At 47.6% G+C, this 9,696-nt stretch overlaps 1 protein-coding gene across 8 annotated transcripts; it reads left to right on the top strand.

The window, feature by feature from the left end:
* Positions 1–264: 264 nt before the first annotated feature.
* CNBP (CCHC-type zinc finger nucleic acid binding protein) lies at positions 265–9,082 on the top strand. 8 transcript variants are annotated; one of them, XM_021530447.3, is made up of 5 exons: positions 265–363; positions 6,385–6,504; positions 6,776–6,871; positions 7,048–7,246; positions 8,103–9,082. In XM_021530447.3, exons 2-5 carry the CDS (start codon positions 6,402–6,404, stop codon positions 8,218–8,220), a joined length of 516 nt encoding a protein of 171 aa, XP_021386122.1. In that variant the 5' UTR covers positions 265–363; positions 6,385–6,401; the 3' UTR covers positions 8,221–9,082. The 8 variants fall into 8 exon arrangements, with proteins under 8 accessions (XP_021386122.1, XP_085446913.1, XP_021386124.1 ...); XM_085590787.1 differs by having other exon boundaries at positions 6,776–6,870; positions 7,044–7,246; XM_021530449.4 differs by having other exon boundaries at positions 6,779–6,871.
* Positions 9,083–9,696: the final 614 nt, after the last annotated feature.

Consider the following 9,696-nt stretch of genomic DNA (forward strand, 5'->3'; position numbering starts at 1 on the left):
CCGGGCTGCGCTCTGCGCGACACGGACAGACGCGGGCGGTGAGTCACGGGAACAGCGCGAACCCCGAGCCGCCATGACCTCCCCGCCCGCCCCCGGCCAGCGCGCGGGAGGCGCGCCCCGCCCACCCCGCGGCCGCCACGGCTGGGTGTCCCCGTCCGCCGCTCCCATTGGCGGGCCCGCAACGGCGCTGTGCGCCCATTGGCCGAGGCGGCTCCGGCGAGCCGTGCGCACAGCGGCGGGGCGGGGTGAGCCGACGGGCCGTGTGCACACCGCGTGTGGCGCAGGCAGCGGGACCGGTGGGGCCGAGCGAGCGAGCGGACCTGAGGCGTGCGGGGGCCGCGGCCGCGGGGAGCCGGACTGCAGGTACCGCCGAGGGGCCGCGAGAGGACCTCAGGGGAGCGGCCGGGTGTCCCGCGGGGTCCCGAGGCGGCAGCGAGGGCGCTGCGCGGGACGGCGATGGCGCTGGCGCACTCTGGCCTAGCGCGCGGGAAAGTACGGCGGGGCGGGCGCCGGCGCCATTCCCGGCCGTACGGCGTGCCGGGGTGGCCGTGAAAGCCGCTAGAGCCGTGAGGGCGGCGGGCGGCGGCCGGTGAGTCAGGTCTGTATTCCGGGAGCGCGCAGGGAGCCTGCGCCGCTCGGGGGAGGGAGGCCGGGGCGCTGGGTGAGGGGGGAGCCGCTTTGCTCGGCCCGGGCGCGGCCCGCAGGGCCCTCACGCTCGGTCTCTTGGCCGGGGGTGGTGGGCGGCGGGGCCGGGGCAGCGCTGCACGTGGCCGCCTGGGCGTGGGGAGGGGGAGCCCGGCCGGCCCGCCCGTGAGCCAGCGAGTTTGGGGTAAAAAACGTCCTGTGAGTCTGGAAACTGCGGAGAACGGCCTGTAATTCAAACCTTTCTGTTATTGTAAAAATCGTTATTTTTCTTTTTTTAATTGGATTTTGAGTCCCCGCTGAAGTCCCGTCGGCGGGGCCGAGCGGGGCCGCGGCCCGCGCACCACGTGGTTCCCCACGTGTGGGGCGCTGCCGGAGACAGAGGGTCGAGGTGTCGCAACTGTTTGCTCCTGCCACAGGCACGGATGGCCTGCTCTAAATCCAAATGTGACCTATAAATGGATAGGAAAATTAGTCTGTGCCATCTGCAGATCGCGGGCTGTGGGGCGGACTTTTATTTGAGTTCCTGTCTGACGTAGTTCTCAAGTAACTGCTGTTAGTCATTTAGGAGCCGGTATTATCACAACGCTTATTAAACCTAATAGTGAGTTCTGATTTCCTGTGTGCACACAACGTGATCCCACTGCCACGCAGCGTTGGGGTTGCCTCGTCCGTGGTTCCTTCTTCAGTGCAGACTTGCCTAAAGTAGCAATCCTGCATCCGTCCTCAAAGTGAAGAGGTTAAATAGGTTCACTAGGGCTTTGCAATACTCCTGAGAGTTACAGATTTAACCTGCCATTTTAACTAACTTTGTTAATGTCTGGGCTGAATGTTATGTTTAAAGCCTCTCATGTTGCTCATGGTGTTTAAGTTTAAAATTTCATACAGATAGGCATAAAAATTAAAGGGGAAGATGAAAATGTGCATATTTGTTCAACATAATTTATCTCTTTCCATATTAACTAGTATGGATAGGCAGAAAGTGCTACTGAGTCACTCCTTGATGAACTTTTGCTCTCTTTCTTGTTTGTGTCAACAGAGATATCTAAGAATTACTGGTCTAAGTGGAGTCATGATGTCCTTTTGGCCTGGTTTCTGTCCGCTCTTGAATCTTAGTTAATGTTCAGCAGTCCTGGGTCAGCTTGGCTGTGAAATGTATTGAGGGGTCCCAAGTGGAGCATAGAGATTCGTTTTTTCCTTCAGCAGGTTTCCTTGAATTTTCATACTAGTTTATTTCAGAATGGAGGTCCTATTACCTACTGGTCAGAATACTTAACTTTGTATCTTGTTCTAGTGAGAACAGAAGAGGAAGACGGGAGCATCACTAACTCTACTGTAGCAGGTTTTCAGGTTACAACATGGAAATAAACTGCTAAATACTGAGTGGCTTTGGTGACAGTCATGTGTCCTGTGTTCAAGAATTATTACAACACATTGCTTAGGAAATAAACCTCACAGATGGTATATCTTGTAAAATGAGTAATACTTTGACTTCTCTTTTGAAATGAAATGCTAGCTTATGATTAGCAGGCCTTTCTGGCTCTTCAGTGCTCCAGAGGACAGCAGGGCTGTACTTCCTGTCACATTGGGGTTTCATCATGCTCAGCTCTGGCTTGTCCAGTTCAGGTGTGGTGCTGTGGGTTGGTCACAGCAGCCTGGGAAGGTCCTGCTGATTTCCCAACGGTGCCTCTGCTAGAGCTGCCTGGCTGGAGGCTTTGCATGTGCTGGCTGGAGCAGTGGCTTTTATCTGCTCTGTGCTTTGGCTGAAGGAGTGAAGTTCTGCTGATACCGGCTGCAGGTGCTGTTTGTAAGTCAAAAGAAGCACTGGGGTAGAGTGAAGGGAGTTGCTCATGTTCTGTTGGGCTGTTGGATCCTAAGGAACTGCTGGTATCCAGAACAATCCTGAGTAATCTCAGAGGTGAAGTTCAGCTTCCTTTTACTATGAGGACCCAAGTTGGTTGTATTTTAGTTTGTTAAAACAACTTATTTGGAGGGCATGTAGGCTAAAAGCCATATAAAATGAAGAGTCTTACAGTGGAGCTTTGTGGCAGTGTTTTACATCATCAGGTCGAAAAGGGCTACGAAAACAGGGGTGAATATTGCTGAATCTTATGCGTGAAGGCTGGAGATTAGCACCTCTCCTGTTCTCAGAGTCTTGAATATGTATTAACTGCAAAGCCACAGAAAAACAGGATGAGACAGGAAACTTCTTGTGTCAGAGGTGTCTCCTGCAAGTAGGAGAATCATCATGTTTCAGGTTCCAGCTGCAGTTACAGAGGTCGTTAGGAGTTCAGGTAAATAAGTGCCTTCTCCCTTTTGTAGAAAGGTAAGGTTTGAGGTGAGAAAGCACAACTAGACTTGAGTTTTTTGACTAGTTTTGGAAGCTAATCCAGGAGGCAGTGCCTTGCTGTATTTGACCTGTCTCAGAAATGCTAGATGAGGCTGAAGTTGTAATTTGTTTTCCATTACCACTTTTCCTGCCCTGGTGAGGTAAAAATCCGGTTCTGGTATGTAAGAAGGGAGGGGACGATGACACATGGACAGACAGGACAGGCTGCTTTTTGTAACACATCTGAGCTGCAGAAAACAGTGATAGCTGGGACTGAAAACTTTCCAAGAAGACTTAGGTAGCTTTCTTACAGAAGGCTTACTTAAGGTGGCCTTGATAGATAAAAGGAACTCCTGGAAACTTGCCTGTGATGACAAAATGGAGGGGTATTGACTAACAGAGAAGTGAGAGAAGTGTTTGAACTTGGGTGGTTTTTACTGTGCTCATTTTTTTTCTCTTGGAAGTAACTGAAAACTGTAATGGTGTCCAGAGTGCTTGGAGGCTCTCCATTTAAGGGCTTGTCTTCTGAATCAGCCTTTTCTGGATGTTGCTCCTTAAAGGTGGCTGTTGGCTTTCTCTGAAAACTGAACCCTTACAGTTCACGTTGCTGGGGAATTCGGTCCTATGTTAGGCTTGTTAGGATGCAGGCAAGTAAAACCAGTGTCAGCTGCATCCACCTCTCACTGGAGAGCCCATTTGCAGTTCCAGATCCTTTACAGGATGGGTGCAGAAGTTTAACATGGAAATACTGGTGGAGAGAAACTTCAGGCAAACTGTTTGGAGGCATTTAAGGAATCTGAGGATGAAGCAGCATGCTTTGTAATCATGTTTGTATGGCAGCTGCAACCTTCCACTGCTGTTGAGCTCAGGGTGGGGAAAGGAGCCTCAGAAGATAGAGGTGTTTAAATGAATCCCAGCCTAGAAGGACCCTTGCACAGAGACTAGTGCTTGACTTCAGACTTGTTTCAGTTTGTGCAGTCTTTACCAATTTGCTGTATAGCAGAGGAAGAGAAACTTGAGGTTTTTCTTTTGAAGGGGCAGTTAAAAAGGAAAAAAAAATCCTCTGAATCAGATGTAAAACTTCAGTATTGACATTCCTTTGGGGCAGTGAGGAGTGAGCTTTTGTTCCTCCTGAAGCTGCTGTCCCGAACTGGCAGGAGGACAGACTAGCTGTAGGTTGCCATTAATCTTGATATAAAAGCTGCCCTGCTGTGTATCTGCAGCAGGTCTGGCTCACCTGTCAGACATTTGTCTTTTACCATGTGTTAGTTAACCCAGCTGCTTCTGTCGGTGCTTCCTGTGGGGCACTGCCAGCGGGTCTCAGTCCTGTCACCTCGTGCAGGAGTCTCAGGTTCATGGTTGGGAGTCTCTTCAGATGTGCTGCAGTTCTCTTACAGCTGGTGCCTAATATTTTGCTCTTTTTAATAATTTTATGTTGCCATTTGATAATGCTCTAATGTGAGGACTGTTTAAAAGAGTTGTAATGAAGTAAAGATTATATATATAAAATACAGAGATTTGGCCCTCTTGCAAATGAAAAGCAGCATCCACTCTGGTGCCTGAGCCCAGCTCCTGCAATTGGCTGTGCCCATGTTTTTCCCGTTCTGCAGTGTCAACACGGTTGCTATGAAAACAGGCATAAACAATGGCACAGTGAGTGCCAGCTGCTGCCAGCAGAGCCGGCACTGCTCAGCCCTGGCTGTCCTCAGAAGAGGCTGGAAATCTTGAACACTGAAATGAAGCAGAGAACACCGAGTTATCTGTGAAATCAAGTGAATCTCTCTAAGTGCTCCAACAACCAGTCGTTTGAACTTTGTTTAGATGTGTTTAAGGCCTTCTTGCAGCTTTTCACTCCTAACCCTAATCTGGCCATCTTTCATTTTGAGGGCAAAATCCATCAATCGGTCCAGCTGGAAGTTAGATGTGGGATTAGAGATGACATGCTAGAGTATGTACCTCTTGTATTTTAAATTCTCACCCATCTGCTGTGGTTGGAATAACTATTTCTGTGCAGAAGACCATCAGAGAGAGAGGAACTGTTTCAAGGGAGGAGTGGATAAAAAGCCACAAAAAATTTATGGAACATTGGGGTACTTTGGAAATAGCTAAATAACAATTCATGTTTAGATGCACACTGTTTTCAAGAGATAATTCTTGTTCCTTCTGGAGGTCGTGTGTTGTTCTACTGCTCCTGTAGTGGCTTTCTTCAAAACTCAGCTTTTGGGATATTCCTGTAATCTGGGATGCTGGAGGTCTAGGAGGAGGGGAATAATTTTGTAACATAAATAGACTGTAGGGTTACAGGGGGATTACCTTGAAGGGGGATCAGGTAAACTGTGAAACATGCCAGATAATGATTCTACTTCTGTTGGGTAAAGAATAATGAATTGGGAGAGAGTATGTGAGATATTTAAACTCCAGGAAACTTCATCAAAACAAAGCTTAACATGCGTATTTTTATACCAGTCTTATACTTGTCTTCAAGCATGCTTTAAAAAAGACTTCAGTTTAAATGTGTAGCTTCCTTGTTCTTTTCTTTCTGGCTCTGGAGGTGTTGTGTGGGTGTCCTGCAGCTCAGGGGAGGTATGGCAGTGTGAGCACAGTCTAGAACCTGCCCTGTGCACTGTGGGCTATGCAGGCTGGCTCTGCTCATGCAGTACTGACCTCCATGCCCACTTGGCCTTTTATGTAGTTGGCAAGTGTCTGCTGTCCTAACATCTTAAAGCATTTTCTTTCATGTATACCTGGAGTGGAATATGCATCCTGACCTGTAGGTTGATTACAAGCTGTAGTTTTGCATTTCAGAGTTAAAGTGCTGTTTAGGTCATAAAAGACCTAAAAATCTTCAAATGATAAGCTAAAGGGCTTTTGAATACTTCAGGTTTATTACTGCCTATTCTTATACTTGGTTTCCAGTCAGTAAAGGTAGTAGCTGCCAGGCAGGGTCCTTCAAGAGAAAATGTAACAACTACCAGGAGGAAAAAACTCGTAGAGATTAAATTTAACTCTCAGTAACAAGGAAGAATGTGCTTTACTGAAAGGGATAATAACATTAAGGCTGCTACTACAGTAGTTTAAGAGATTTCCTTCTCTTTTTCCCTCTACCTGAACATTTTGGAATTTCTTGAAGTAAAGGGTGGCTACAAAATAATTAGAGAAAATGTTACATAGCACACTATCTGTTCAAAGCTGCCTTACTCAAAGCAAAGTGGAGCCTTGTTTCAAACTTGTATCCTCTGCAGTGGTTTCAGTGGTCATGATCAGATACTGTACAAGAAAGTACTGACTTACCTGGAAGTCCTGTATAGTTCGACTGCCTTTGATGAGGGGCTGGGAAACCTCTCAAGCTCTCATTTTAATGTAGCCTTTGGCTGGGGGAGCAGAAGGTGCTCAGAAATGTCTTTCTTGTTCAGACAGGTGATCTGCAGCCATGAGCAGCAACGAGTGCTTCAAGTGTGGCCGTACTGGCCACTGGGCCCGGGAGTGCCCCACTGGGATGGGCCGTGGCCGTGGGATGAGGAGCCGCGGCAGAGGTGAGTGGTGGCTGTGCTGTGCTGTTTCTTTGGACAGCAGAACTCCAGCTGGCTGCTATGTGCAGTGAATAAACCAGGCTCTGGCAGACCCAAGTCAAGAAGTTGAGAATCAAAGTGGTAATAAGAACCAGGGAAATTTGTCTCTACCTAAGAGTTTGGCCAGGTGCTCTGAGAGTGAAGCAAGCTTGTCAATTCAGTGTGTGATTGATTCTTAAAAGTATTCTGAACTTAATACTTACAGCTGTTTTTTTTTTCTTTTACCCTTTTCAAGCAGGCTTTCAGTTCATGTCTTCGTCTCTGCCGGATATCTGTTACCGCTGTGGTGAGTCTGGCCATCTTGCCAAGGACTGTGACCTTCAGGAGGATGGTAAGTATCACTAAATATTCCATCTCTTCAGTGCCACAGGGAGAGCTCTGTGGTTGAAGAGAAGGGTGCTGGGGTTCCCTGGGAACAAGCTGTGCATGTGCCCTGTTCATAGCATGCTGCCCCTCACGCTACCAAGGTTTTATAGTCTTGTTTGGTATGTTTTCTTATTGTGGAAGCCTGCTATAACTGCGGTAGAGGTGGCCACATTGCGAAGGACTGCAAGGAGCCCAAGAGGGAGAGGGAGCAGTGCTGCTACAACTGTGGCAAGCCCGGCCACCTGGCCCGTGACTGCGACCACGCAGACGAGCAGAAGTGCTATTCTTGCGGAGAGTTTGGGCACATTCAAAAAGACTGCACCAAAGTGAAATGCTATAGGTAAGGACTGACAGGAGACAGCTGTGAGAGGCATCTCTGGTTTTGGTTAGGAAATACAGTTGGTTTGAGCAGTTACTCACTGTTGTTCAAAACTAAGGCTTGAACACTTAAAAACAAGGTGGAGTAGAGTCCATGATGTATCTCTAGATGGATGCCCAGTGCAGGTGTTGAGTCACTTGAGCTGTACAGAAGGGGTTGTGTCCTTTTGCAGAAGGTAGCAGGATGTACTCAGCTGTAGCACAGAGGCAGGTACCCTGTGTCTTCTGCCAGAGCTAACAAACCCCAGCTGTACTGCCCAGCTGACTGGCACAGCCAGCCCCTGCAGGAACACACTGAAGATGCTTTGGTTATGGGAACAGTGAATAGAAGTGGGTGTTAAATTGGTTTGAAATGCCATCTTCTTCAGAGTGTTGTCTGGTTTTTGAATGCAGGCATATACCAGAAACAGCACGTTCCTGAGAGCAGTATTCTTCACCCCCACCAACATTCCCTTCTGTGGAGGAAGGAGAGAAAACATGGTGTATTTGAATTAAAACTAATTATTCTCAAAACAAGGCTAAACAGCAGGCCATAAGCATTGGGAACAGGCAAAACCCATCACACAATTGGGAAAAAATGCTGCCAGCACACAAAGCTGATGTACAGTGGTTCTGGCACATACGGTGACTAATGTGAGTTGGTCATTTGGGAGCAGTTCATGGCTCTGCTGAAGACAGACTGATACAGAGAATTCTGGAACAGAAGCCTTGAATGCAGAACTAGCGTTGCATGAAACTGAAGTAGGCAATCTCCTGGACAGAGTAGGAGTGCTCCTGTGAGTGTTGTGGCTGTTCTGACAGAGCCTTTGCTTTTGCAGGTGTGGTGAAACTGGCCATGTAGCCATCAACTGCAGCAAGACCAGCGAAGTCAACTGCTACCGCTGCGGCGAGTCAGGGCACCTTGCACGGGAATGCACAATTGAAGCTACAGCCTAATTATTTTCCTTTCTCGCCCCTCCTTTTTCTGATTGATGGTTGTATTATTTTTCTCTGAATCCTCTTCACTGGCCAAAGGTTGGCAGATAGAGGCTACTCCCAGGCCAGTGAGCTTTACTTGCCGTGTAAAAGGAGGAAAGGGGTGGAAAAATCAACTTTCTGCATTTAACTACAAAAATGTTTATGTTTAGTTTGGTAGAGGTGTTATGTATAATGCTTTGTTAAAGAACCCCCTTTCCGTGCCACTGGTGAATAGGGATTGATGAGTGGGAAGAGTTGAGTCAGACCAGCAAAAACCCTCTCTGGGTTACAGGGAAGTGATCCTATGCAGGAGGAATGAAATTCTGGAAGTGTCTAAACTTCCTCATAACTTTTATTTTATTACAATGGCCTTGGATTGTCTGACCTCAGTAGCTGTTAACACCGAGTGATATCTGCATCAGGCCCTACCTAGAGCATATAGCTGAGTGGGAGTAAACAAACAAGATGCACATGCCTGTTAATGGCCATGAGAGAGAGAGAGAAATCTGAAATAAACCTAAAAGTAACAGTAATTCAGTCAGTGAATGTTAATGTTGAAGATACAGAACGCAATGGGAAGCTTTTGAATAAATATCTCAAAGTCAATCTGAAACCCAGACATCAGTGCTTATAGCATAAACAATTTGGAGCTATTCAGGAGTTGCAAATAAATGCATTTTCACAGAAATCAAGATGTTATTTTTGTATACTATATCACTTAGACAACTGAGTTTCATTTGCTTGTAATCGGTTTTTAAAGTAAGATGGTAAGAGCAATTGAAGTCCTAGAACATAGAAAATGTAATTTTAAACTATCAATAAAGCTGGAGGAGGAAGGGGAGTTTGGCTAAAGTTCCTTTTGTTTATTTTTTGTTTTCCTGTACACAGTGCAAAACATATTAAAAGGGGTATGTGGAGGTTCAGTTTGGCCTTTTCTTTTCTGCTGTCTCACCTTAAGGTCCTGTCTGCACATGTTCATGGGAGTGGGGGCTGGTTACATCTGTGCTGGTGCACTTGAAGCATTTAATAGAAAAAACACTAAGGGAGGAGGTTGCTGGAGGTGCAGGGAGTTCCAAACTCTGAGTAGGTTTGAGCTGTCAGAGTGGCACTAAGAACTTAAAACATCTGCACTTGCCCTGTCCCCTGGTGCCTGTGCTGGTTCACTGAGGGTCAACGACCAGCTGAGAAATGAGCTGATGTGAGGATCTTCACAGGCACTCAGTGAGTAAAGTCTTGGTGTGCAGGAGCTCTTGGCTGCCGGTGCTTCACCCTAAGGCAACTGGAGAAGGGGTGTGCTGACCCCTCCTATGAAGACTGGGCTTTGCCCGGAGTACCTCTTAGCTGCTGGCTCTGCTCCAGCTGTGGCAGATCCTGTGGAATCTGCAGGGATGGTGTGCTGGACTCGGCTCGTGTCCAGCTTGTCACTAGAGGTTTTCCTTTCCAGTCCCCGGGGCT

This window comes from Lonchura striata, chromosome 12 (genome assembly GCF_050655825.1).
Source record: "Lonchura striata isolate lonStrDom1 chromosome 12, ASM5065582v1, whole genome shotgun sequence".
Taxonomy (NCBI): Eukaryota; Metazoa; Chordata; class Aves; order Passeriformes; family Estrildidae; genus Lonchura; species Lonchura striata.